The 12,571-nt window shown below is 43.4% G+C and overlaps 1 protein-coding gene across 3 annotated transcripts in view; it reads left to right on the forward strand.

Annotated features, from left to right (window-relative positions):
- Positions 1 to 10,554, forward strand: part of PLD2 (phospholipase D2) — a 76,752-nt gene extending 66,198 nt beyond the window's left edge. For all 3 annotated transcript variants that reach the window (XM_044278734.1, XM_044278733.1, XM_044278732.1), the window contains exons 20-25: positions 608 to 721; positions 6,459 to 6,508; positions 7,025 to 7,162; positions 7,292 to 7,445; positions 8,252 to 8,369; positions 8,521 to 10,554. In XM_044278734.1, coding sequence (XP_044134669.1) covers positions 608 to 721; positions 6,459 to 6,508; positions 7,025 to 7,162; positions 7,292 to 7,445; positions 8,252 to 8,369; positions 8,521 to 8,745 — 799 coding nt within the window. In that variant the 3' untranslated portion in view covers positions 8,746 to 10,554. The remainder of the gene's footprint in view (positions 1 to 607; positions 722 to 6,458; positions 6,509 to 7,024; positions 7,163 to 7,291; positions 7,446 to 8,251; positions 8,370 to 8,520) is intronic.
- Positions 10,555 to 12,571: the final 2,017 nt, after the last annotated feature.

Raw genomic sequence — 12,571 nt, forward strand, 5'->3', positions numbered from 1 at the left:
TAGAATTGCGTCGATGTCCCAATATTTATGGACCTGACTGTATATATAATTTGACTTTATATGATATATTTTCACAATGTTTTATTCAGTTTTTAATTATTTATGCTACTAAACATATTTGTGGACAGAACTTGTCAATCTAATGATGTAATTTCCTGTTTTTTTGTGTAAATTCTGGTGTGCGCCATTCCTCTGGGTCAGCCTGAAGAAGCTGACAGAGCGTCGTTGAAACGCGTAGCTAAACTAAGACCCCATCACTTTGTTTATGTCTAGTTGTGTACTAAAATAAAGTGTGGTTAAATCTTAGCGCCCCGGTAGTACTGCCCTTTTTTCCCTAAACTTACCTAGGATAATGACACACTTAGGGTACAGGGTAATGACACATACCTGGTCTGTGTCAGTGTGACTAGTTTTAGCTAAGGGATGAGGGACCTGGAGGTCCACATTTTCAGTCCAGTTCCTCCAGGTACCTTTTTGAATAAATGTAAATTTTAAACAAATTTGAGGCCCTCATCCTATTCTTTGTGCCATTGACCCTCTCTACTCCCTGCAGATTCAAGAACTGTGCCTCTCATTGTCCCCACTGCTAACCTGTCTGTCATTACAGGGAAGGCAAAAAATTCCGGGTCTTCATTGTGATCCCTCTGTTACCTGGCTTTGAGGGCAATATTGAGTTGGGAGGTGGAAACTCCATCCAGGCCATCCTGCACTTTACATTCAGGTAACACCGCAGTCGGGTCAGCAGTTGTTCAAGAAGAGTTGTCACGGACACTAGTGTTGGAGATGGAGAGTTTTTTTTATTTATTTTTTTATGGTTGACATATCTTTCTTAGTTCTATAACATTCTTGTAATTTGGCATTGGGTTGGGATGTTGGATGGTTCAGCAATTGTTTCTCATGGATACTCCTTAATCTTTCTCCAATTAGAAAAGTCCAACCATATGAAACTGATGATCTTAAATTTTTTTGTCTAGAACAAGGTTTCTAAACTCATTCCTGTAATGCTCCACCAGGTCATGCCCTCAGGCACTGGTGGTATGATTTCTTTTTTTTTTTTAAGTGCCCAAAAAATGTATAAACCATAATTTTCATACAATAATACAACATAAAATCACTATTATTTTAACATTGCTCATAACCACCCAGGTCCCAACCCTCCGTACACTTGTGATGCATCTCAAAGATAAAGAAAATAAAAAACAAAAATGAATTAAAGAAATTAGGAGAAGAAAGATGAATGCCATGGAGAATTGAGGGAGGGAGGAGGTCAAAACTTCCAAGCCTCCCATATCTTAGTCTATCTCTCCTGACTATTTATTTGCTTATACAAGAAATACTCATAACTTTTAACCCTATTGACCAGATTTATCCAATTGTTCAAATTTGGAACATTTTATGAAAACCAAACTCGGGAGATCAAGAGTTTCGGCAGGAACAGTATTATGTTGAATATTTTTTTATTTATGACAATCTACCTTGGAGAGATCACTCCATATCCAACACTCAACCGCAAAAGGAATCAGGAATCTTAACTCCTTAGCAACAACATTTTTGATTGCAGTCCAATACTGTTTTGGTTCTGGACAAGACCAGAGCATATATGAATGATCAACCCGACCCCAAGAAAATCACACTGTGGATACTTAGAACTGTCTCTTAACCCTAATTTATCAAGCAATAAGGGCATAACTAAAGATGAAAGAATTGACTTCGGATGAAACATCCGAAGTCGATTCACATAAAACTTTGTTCTAAAATACTGTACGGGGCAGGAGCTTCGTACAGTATTAGAATGTATTGGCTCTGATGAGCCAAAGTAATTACTTTGCGAAGTCTTGCGAGACTTTGCATAATAACTTCAGAAATTAATTTGTACTATAAAAAACCATTTCCCGAACTCTAGTTCAGTTCTAAGTGGTACCTTGGAACCGAACCAGGGTTCGGGAAATTATTTTTTACAGTATAAATTAATTTCTGAAGTTATTATGCAAAGTCTCGCAAGACTTCACAAAGTAATTACTTTGGCTCATTAGAGCCAATACATTCTAATACTGTACGAAGCTCATGCTCCGTACAGTATTAAAACAACGTTTTATGCGAATTCTCTCATCTCTAGGCGTAACCTATATAATCTATGCAAAGTATTAAATTCTACCAATATGTGATCAAATTGGCAAAATATATTTCCCCATCCCTCTATTTGGATCCTTGGGTAATCAGCTTCCCAAGCCCCTTGTCTTGGTGAATAGTACCTTAAGTATTAATTTAGAAAAATATGAAATCCTAAACTTCTGATTTAGTTCCCTATCAAATCATTTAAAAAAGTTGAAGTATCAATCTCCAAAAGTGATTTGTTCTTTACACTAGTGAGTGCCGAATAGAACTGCAAATATCTTACATAGTTAATATGGTTGAAAAAAGACAAAAGTCCATCAAGTTCAACCAAGGGATAGGTGGGGACGTGAATCCCAGAAGAAAGTGAGACTCAGATTTCTACACATTTTCATAAGCATTAATGTCATTTACTTTTAAGAATTCATCTAAACCCTTTTTAAAACTGTCCACTGTTCCTGCTGTGACCACGTCCTGAGGACGTCTATTCTACAGTCACAGTTCTTACAGTAAAGAAGCTTTGACGCTTCTGGAGACTGAACTTTTTCTCCTGCGTTGGAGGCAGCGATCCCTTGTCTTTTGAGCACATTTTACATGGAACAGTTTTTCACCATATTTTTTGTATGGCCCATTTATATACTTGTACAGGTTAATCGTGTCCCCCCTTAGACGTCTCTTCTCAAGACTAAATAAATTTAATTATTTAAATCTTTCTTCATAACTAAGACCCTCCATGCCCCTTATCATTTTAGTCGCTCTCCTCTGTACTTTTTCCAGCTGCAGGGCATCCTTTCCAGCTGCGTATTCCAGATGAGGCCGCATGAAGACGAAGACAAACCATCCATATTCTCCCTTTGTACTAACACGATAACGGAAGTATATCTCCGTTCTTCACCACTTAAGCAACATAAAAAATATTTATTATTATTATTATTTTGCCAAAACTGGTCCCAGTTAATTTATCCATGGCCTGAAATTGAAGATTATGCCAAAGGGGAGTATACTGAAGAGATCCTTTTATTCCCTGCCATCTTCTAATAGTATCTCAAGCCCTAGATAATACCTTTTTAGCTTCTCTATATTCTTGTTGCACATTAGTCAATTGCCCAGATTCCAAAAATCTAAGTAAGTTATTATATGGGGATCTCCTCACCAAGATGCTACACAGTACGCTTTTCTCCCATTCACGATAAAGCCATAATTGGCCAGCTGTAAAATAGCCCATGAAATAGGGAAGATTCGGTCCTCCCTGTTACAACGGCTTATATAAATATTCCCGTCTAAGCCTCACCCGCTTTCATCCCCACAACAAATCATTAATAATTCTCTCGATAAGCTTAAAAAATGTATCTTCTATCCAAATAGGTTAATTCCTAAGAATATAAAGGAATTAGGGCAAAATCACTATCTTAACCAGGGAAACTCTATCAGCTCTAGACAAAGGAAGTCGAAGCCATATCCCAATTTTGGACCTCAGCTTAGTTAATAATGGAATCAAATTCAGCTGAAGATAATCCTTAATCTTGGGAGACACAGTCATACCCAAATATTGAAAAGAATCTGAAACCTTCAGCATACTCAGCAGAGAGTACAGAGGTATCCACTGGCATAAGAGTGATTTTTGACCAGTTAATATCTAAGCCTAAGACCTTACCAAAAGAGTTACCTATTTGGATGAGTCTTGGAAGTGTTTTAGTATGCTCTATAAAAAATAAAACATTATCCTCGTATAAAGAGATGCGGTATGGTATGATGTTTTGTTAATTTAATTGGCCACTGGTTTCTCTCTGTGGCACATACAGAAATTGTGGTCTCTTGGGGACAGTCTACATATGCTTGTCCACCATTAGCCTACGACTGTCTTCTGGTCTAATACTAACCTTGTACACTGATCGGTGGTTCTTCTAGGATTCTCACTGGATGAAGGACTGTTTAGTCTGACACCCATTGGATTTACTTAAATCTAAAATGACTATTGACCTGCCATGGGCCCGGAACTCTCATTGGTCGGACATGGCTATAGAATATTCCCCAATCTGACATTGACCTTGAACCTCCTCTGATGTTACTGTACTTTAATCCTAAAGTTTACTCCACAATTCTTACTAATTTTTTCCAGAATCTCCTTAATTCTCATATTAGTCTATGGTCGGACCTTAGTCTGCGAGGTCCTGCTGGTCGGTCCTCAGTTGGTCCCATTTATCTGACCAAAGTCTAGAGGGTCATAAACCACACACAAAAAAAAGAAAAGAAATAAACAGAGCGAGCCAAAATATAAAAATATCACTTTTTATTAGTCCAAAGCCGCAAATAAATGTAAGAAATTTCGGACATTGCTGTATATTATTGAAGATAACCCCAATAATGCAGAGTGCGATCTACACTCATGTCACAACGGGCATGTATATAAGAAATTAACAAAATAATAAAAAAATATATAATAATAATAATCTGTCCAAAATTGTGCAAAAATATACCTGAAATAAGTGATGAATGGGAGGAAACCTCGCTGCGACCTGGTGTGTGGTAACAGCAGATCAATGATAGATCACACTTCCCAATACAAAAATACACAAAGATTGACAGGATGATATTGGGGATATAAAAAATGAGACAAATCCCCAAATAAATAAAGAAAAAAAATCAAGACCAAAAAATCAATACAAGCAGTACATACTGTACCCTGCGACATGATGAGAGTGCAATATCATACCGCTAGACTGGAGGGGGACTATACTACAGCACTTATTTCAGGTATATTTTTGCAAAATTTTGGACAGATTATTATATATTTTTTATTATTTTGTTTATTTCTTATATACATGAGTGTAGATCGCTCCGCTATGTGCACTCTGCATTATTGGGGTTATCTTCAATAATATACAGCAGTATCGGATATTTCTTACATTTATTTGCAACTTTGGACTAATAAAATGTGATATTTTTTTATTTTGGCTCGCTCAGTTTTAGGGGTGCACCGAAATGAAAATTCTGGTCCGAAACCGAAACCGAAAATTCAGGATACCCCTTGACCGAAACCGAAACTGCCTTTTTGCCCAAATACTTTTAAAAGACCCCCCACCCCATAACAGTGCCATCCACAGACCCCCCCACCTCATAACAGTGCCATCCACAGACCCCCACCCACCCCATAACAGTGCCATCCACAGACCCCCACCCACCCCATAACAGTGCCATCCACAGACCCCCCCCACCTCAACAGTGCCATCCACAGACCCCCCCACCTCATAACAGTGCCATCCACAGACCCCCACCCACCCCATAACAGTGCCACCCACCCCATAACGGTGCCATCCACAGACCCCCACCCCATAACAGTGCCATCCACAGCCCCCATTGTACAATTAATAGATTAATAGAAAATAGCGGGGAGGAACTGGGAGGAGCAGCTGGGGGCCGGTGCGTTCACTGTTCTCCGGCCCCCAGCTCCAGTAGTTATAAAATGTTGTACAATTAATAAGAAATCTATTCATTTGGCCCCCCTCTGCAGTATTACATTCAATACAGCCACATCCTACTCACAGGGCTATCATCTTAATGCTGGCCGGCCGGGCAGAGGAGCGGCAGCGTCACAACTGACGTCATGTGCCCGGTCTACTTTCTGAATGAAGGAGGCGGCGCAGGCATGTGACGTCAGTCGTGATGCTGCCGCTCGTCTGCCCGGCCGGCCAGCACAGCCCTGTGAGTAGGATGTGGCTGTATTGAATGTAATACTGCAGAGGGGGCCAAATGAATAGAATGCTTATTAATTGTACAACATTTTATAACTACTGGAGCTGGGGGCCGGAGCACAGTGAACGCACCGGCCCCCAGCTCCTCCCCGCTATTTCCGGCCGATATGTAAAAATATCGGCAGAAACAGATTAGGTGCATTCTCGGCCGATATTTTCGGCCGCCGAAATTTCGGTGCACCCCTACTCAGTTTCTTTCTTTTTTTTTTTGTGGTTTGATTATCTGTGGAGCCAGGGTCTTTGTTAGATTTATGTGGGCATATGTAGGTATTGTATACAAAGTCTAGAGTCGGCCTGGAGGCGCCCCCTGGTCTGACGTCGGCCTGGAGGCGCCCCCTGGTCTGACGTCGGCCTGGAGGCGCCCCCTGGTCTGACGTCGGCCTGGAGGCGCCCCCTGGTCTGACGTCGGCCTGGAGGCGCCCCCTGGTCTGACGTCGGCCTGGAGGCGCCCCCTGGTCTGACGTCGGCCTGGAGGCGCCCCCTGGTCTGACGTTGGCCAAAAACCCACTAGTTTGCCACATGGAACCTTTGAATTGTGGCTGGACCACTGACAACTATTTCTTGTTCTTTTGACTCTGTTTTCCTCTTTTGCAGTTCTATTTGCCGTGGAGATAATTCTATAATTTATCGTTTGAAGGAAGAAAGTAAGTGTGAGCTGTGGTGGTGGCGGCTTGCCCTGCCCCATAACCTTTTGTCTGGAGACAGATGGGCCCAGTGCTTGCGCCCTCCATTAGGTTGTTTAGAGCCATCATTCTATGCTTAATTCTATTGAATGGCCTATAAGGTCTATGGACACTCTCCATTGGCACCATACCAACACTGTATCTTGCTTGCATGGTACATGTGCCTATGTTATCAGCGCATGTTATACTCTGGAGTACTTCATGGATGGGTAACTAGTACTGTGTCTAGTCTTGTGTCCTGTAGCTGGTACTGTGTCTAGTCCTGTGTCCTGTAGCTAGTACTGTGTCTAGTCTTGTGTCCTGTAGCTAGTACTGTGTCTAGTCTTGTGTCCTAGTCTTGTGTCCTGTAACTAGTACTGTATCTAGTCTTGTGCCCTGTAACTAGTACTGTATCTAGTCTTGTGCCCAGTAGCTAGTACTGTATCTAGTCTTGTTTCCTGTAGCTAGTCCTATGCCTTTACCTGTTTCTTCTTGTAGTGGGAGACGTCTGGCGCCAGTACCTGTCAGTGTGTGGCCTGCGGACACATGGGGAGATGCCGGATGGGTCTCTGGTCACAGAACTCGTTTACATACACAGCAAAATGCTGATTGTGGATGACCGAAAAGTCATCATAGGTAGGTTCTGTGGTAGAGCGTAATAATGTTGTTACTGGTGACCAGTACAACCTAGACAAGCCTCTCCACCCATCTCCAGTCCAGGACACTGCAGTGTATGATGGCCTCCATTTCTGCCTCTTTGTGCAGGCTCGGCTAATATCAATGACAGGAGCATGCTGGGAAAGAGGGACAGTGAACTGGCCATCATGGTGGAAGATACAGAATATCAGCAGTCCTTTATGGATGGGGAGCCATACCAGGCGGGAAAATATGCACTCAGCCTGCGCATGGACTGTTTTAAGTAAGAGATAATTTTATATATGGTCTTCCTGCCGACAATACAAATGCAATTCCAGGATCCCATCCTCATTTACTCCTAGCAGCCTTCCTCATACTACCGCTACACTACTACTACTACTGCTACACTACTACGTCATCATCATCTCCTTATCCTAGTATACTACTACAACATCATCCCCTTATACTACTGCTACACTACTACTGCTATATCATCTCCATGTACTACTGCTACACTACTACTACTACTACTACTACTACAGTACTATGCTACTACAACTACACATCCCATACCTGCCTCCACCTTATACTACAACTACACATCCCATACCTGCCTCCACCTTATACTACTACACATCCCATACCTGCCTCCTCATGCTATTGCTACTACACATCCCACCATACCTGCCTTCTCATACTACTACTACACATCCCATACCTGCCTCCTCCTCCTTATACTACACATCCCATACCTGCCTCCTCCTCCTTATACTACACATCCCATACCTGCCTCCTCCTCCTTATACTACACATCCCATACCTGCCTCCTCCTCCTCCTTATACTACACATCCCATACCTGCCTCCTCCTCCTCCTCCTCCTCCTCCTTATACTACACATCCCATACCTGCCTCTGCCTCATACTACTACTACTATTACTACTACTACTACTACTACTACTACTACTACTACTACTACACATCCCACCATACCTGTCTTTCCTCATACTAGTACTATTACTTCTACACATCCCATACCTCCCTCCTCCTCATACTACTACTACTCTGTCATCTCTCTTTCTATCTTTTAGTACTCTCCTGGGTGCACAGAAGCCACCGTGTCTGGATGTCTCCGATCCAATATCCGATGAGTTCTTTAGTAATGTCTGGAATCAGATAGCACTGAATAATACCGCACTTTATGATCAGGTATCAGTATTAATATTGTCTTACGCATTACTTTCTCATGATCTCATACTCCAGTCACAGCCAGAGCTGCATTCACGGTTGATTGTTGTAGATGACACGAACTGTTAGATATATTTTTTTAATGTCTCCTTCTTGTCTTGCCCCCTACAAGGTGTTTCGATGTCTTCCGACCAACGGTGTGCCAAGTCATCGAGTACGGCAGACTTACACCTGCGTACCCCATCTGGCAAATACTGATCCCATCCTCTCCCGGGAGATGTTGGCTAGGGTGAGGGGACATCTGGTGGAGTTCCCTTTGTACTTTCTGGCTGAAGAGTATCTTCTGCCTCCTCTCAATAGCAAAGAAGGGGTGATCCCTACCGAAGTCTGGACGTGACCTAACCAGAGAGAGGCTCTGCATCATTTTTCACATCTCGGACAATAATACAGAAGATCTGTTCGATCTACAGAACTATCAGTCAGTGTGCGACCATGATCCCTTCTGAGTTCTCTCAAGAAAACCCAAATGTCGGTGTAACAACACCAACCAGATCACCACTGTGCACATACACAGGATCACCCCTCTGTTTACACAGTTACCTGATCGTGTCACTGCTCTGCATACTCTGTATGCCCAATAGATCACTGGTCTGTGTACACCATACCCCCAAGAGATTACTGCTCTGTGTACACCATACCCCAAAGAGATCACCTCTGTGTACACCATATCCCCAAGAGATCACTGCTCTGTGTACACCATACCCCTAAGAGATCGCTGCTCTGTGTACACCATATCCCCAAGAGATTACTGCTCTGTGTACACCATACCCCCAAGAGATCACTGCTCTGTATACACCATATCCCCAAGAGATCACTGCTCTGTGTACACCATATCCCCAAGAGATCACTGCTCTGTGTACACCATATCCCCAAGAGATCACTGCTCTGTGTACACCATACCCCCAAGAGATTACTGCTCTGTGTACACCATATCCCCAAGAGATCACTGCTCTGTGTACACCATATCCCCAAGAGATCACTGCTCTGTGTACACCATATCCCCAAGAGATCACTGCTCTGTGTACACCATATCCCCGAGAGATCACTGCTCTGTGTACACCATACCCCCGAGAGATTACTGCTCTGTGTACACCATACCCCCGAGAGATTACTGCTCTGTGTACACCATACCCCCGAGAGATTACTGCTCTGTGTACACCATACCCCCGAGAGATCACTGCTCTGTGTACACCATACCCCCGAGAGATCACTGCTCTGTGTACACCATACCCCCGAGAGATTACTGCTCTGTATACACCATACCCCCAAGAGATTACTCCTCTGTATACACCATACCCCCAAGAGATTACTCCTCTGTATACACCATACCCCCAAGAGATTACTCCTCTGTATACACCATACCCCCAAGAGATCTCTGCTCTGTATACACCATACCCCCAAGAGATCTCTCTTCTCTGTATAAGGTATACAAAAAGATCGCTCCTCTACAGTATATGCCAAGCAATCACCTTGCTTTGTACACAGTGTACTCTGTGTATACAATATCCCCAGTAGATCCCTGCTTATTGTTCAGAGTATCCCTAAATCACTTTTTTGTGCACAGTATCCTCGAGATGACACCTCTATGCCTAGTATACCCAAATGACCCCTGCTCTGTGTACTCTGTTTTCCCAAAGGACCGCAGATCTGTTATATGTACTGTTGTACTCCCCAATAGATCACAGCTCTTTCCTGTACAGATCACTACTTTATATCTGTACAGTACCAGAACAGATCACCACTTACTGCCCACATGGATCCCCTCCTTGTAACTCCCCTCTAATACCCCCCGTACTACCTCCTTCCAGACACCTTTTCTCTTCCTCCTGATCTCTGGCGTACATGGTGGACACTACACATCGGTCTTTCTCTAGACTGGTGAAGGAGGACATGTCTGTGTCTTATGACTTAGGGTTGACTCAGAGAGGACGTCCATCTCATGTTAAACCTCCCCAATGTTTGACAGTGAACTGACACCTCAGCTTCCTCTGTGGTAGCACACAATAATGAGATCTTCTGACTATGCATTCTTCTATGGTACAGTGTCTTCCATGCTGCAGACAGACCTGTGGTATTATAGGGTTAACACTAATTATCATTGTAATAACTGGATCATGCACTACCAATAAACACTCTTTGTATTTTATCTTCTACTTTGTCGCTTGGAACTCCGCTAAGATGTCTTCATGATCAGCAGCACAGAGTATTTCAGGATTGGAGTGCCCGGATCTTGCGGGTGGTTACGTAAATAATGGAGTAGGATCTCCAAGAGCACTGAGTGGTTCAGAACATGGGTGTGCTGACAAGCCATTTGGTGCATGGCTGTATGACTTTTGTGGTCTACCAAAGCATGGGACATAGTCCTCCTCAGGATCCCGGTACTGCCTGTCTTTGTTCTTGAACCTCATAGTGAAATTTTTGACTTCTGTACACCTGTAAGGCTCTTCTTTGTGATCTCCATAAGCGTGATCTCATACTTTCCCATAGAGCTTGAATCTCCAGACCCATCATTACTTTGACCATCGCCCATTGCAGAAGCTCTCCCTACAGATTCTTGGTTATTCTCCTCCTTTCAGTCACCCTTCCTCGAGATTCCACTGATGAAGCCAACCGCCGACTGTAAAGACTGTCAATAGATGCTTAAAGGGGTTGTCCCATCTCCCTTGTTTACCTCCACAGCTGCGCCGAAGCTCAGCACTTCCTGGAAACTCAGGGGACAGATTCAATCCATTTCATTGAAAGCACAGGCAAGGGGCACTGTAATGACATCACTGCGCCATTTGCCTGTGCGTGCGCAATCCTAATGCTGGGTTATCATAGCTGTATAGAACAGCTCCAGGGCTTTTGCGCAAGCACTGGAGCTGTTCTATTGAAACACGATATGTTGCAGGGGGTGGCCCGGACTGCAGTTGCCATGCATGAATGGATACTGTGTGTGCGTTTTTCAGCCATTGCAGTAAGCTAAGAACTCCATCTCACTGTGCAAGCGTAGCCATCACTGCAAGATCAAAGTGGTGGCCGTATTCCCTAACAATGTTGTCTATTGCTAAAGGAGCTGCGTTGGCCCATAACGAGTTTGTGAAGTGGGTGGCTTGTATTACCAGCTATCATACCCAGCTCCTTTAATATTCTTTCCTCCACAACACCGTCATGGTTCTCAAGGCGATGGTACACAGCACTCTCCACTTTTCTGATTTAGCTTCTTCAGCCTTCATCGTCGCAGGTTCTCATGCAGGCCCCCAATGTCACCACTGCAAAGAATATTACGCTCACCTGGTAGAACATCTTAGGCATCCTACTACACACAATGAAGGACCTCAGTCTCCTTAGGAGGTATAGCCTGCTTAGTCCCTTCTTGTAGAAACCCTCTGCATGTGGTTTACAGTTCAGTTTGATATCCACCTGCAGACCAGGGTATTTAGAAGTCTCCAACCGGTTTCAACCTCCTGACTAATCGCCAAAAATTCAACAAAAACCCTTAATTAAAACAACTTTTAATAAACTAGAGATTCACATAGACCCCCAAAAAATAACTGAAGCAAATATAACAAAGCACGATAATGGGCACCATCGGAGGTAATCAGACACAGGTGGGGCCACTGCACTTGGGCATACATGGTCCATCTTACTTATAGAAGTTGAAATCGCTCACTTAATACGGTTGATACTCTTGATTGGGGGGTGCAGAGTTGATGACGTCTCCTAGCCAGGAACACCACTCCTGCCCCTTCAGTGTCCCGCACTACCCCTGCCTACAGTCAGAGCTCCCGCCCAAAAGAGGAGGGACCCCACCTCTTAGTGGCTATACCCTCACCTGCTCCTCCAGTGCCCCTGCTTGTCTTCCTGGGTGTCCCAACGCATTTCCTCAACATATAGTTCATCAAGGGACCAGACTATGCATGAAGATGAGCCAAGATGAAGAAGTTGGTGCACAATGGAACAATTGAAATGGGATAGGTTTGAGATTTAATAATCAGTTTGGGCAGGGGTTATCCTGATCCTCTAGTGAATCCTTCTTTCAGGTGTCTGATCTTTTCCTTCCCTTTATCACATAAATCCTTGTATATACATGTAAGTGCTGTTATCATCAAACCTCCTGCTTCATGGATGGTATTTTAAGCCCCACTTTAGCCCACCCATTGGTGGTGTTTCAGTGTCATTGA

The sequence above is a fragment of the Bufo gargarizans genome, chromosome 2 (genome assembly GCF_014858855.1).
Source record: "Bufo gargarizans isolate SCDJY-AF-19 chromosome 2, ASM1485885v1, whole genome shotgun sequence".
NCBI classification, from domain to species: domain Eukaryota; kingdom Metazoa; phylum Chordata; class Amphibia; order Anura; family Bufonidae; genus Bufo; species Bufo gargarizans.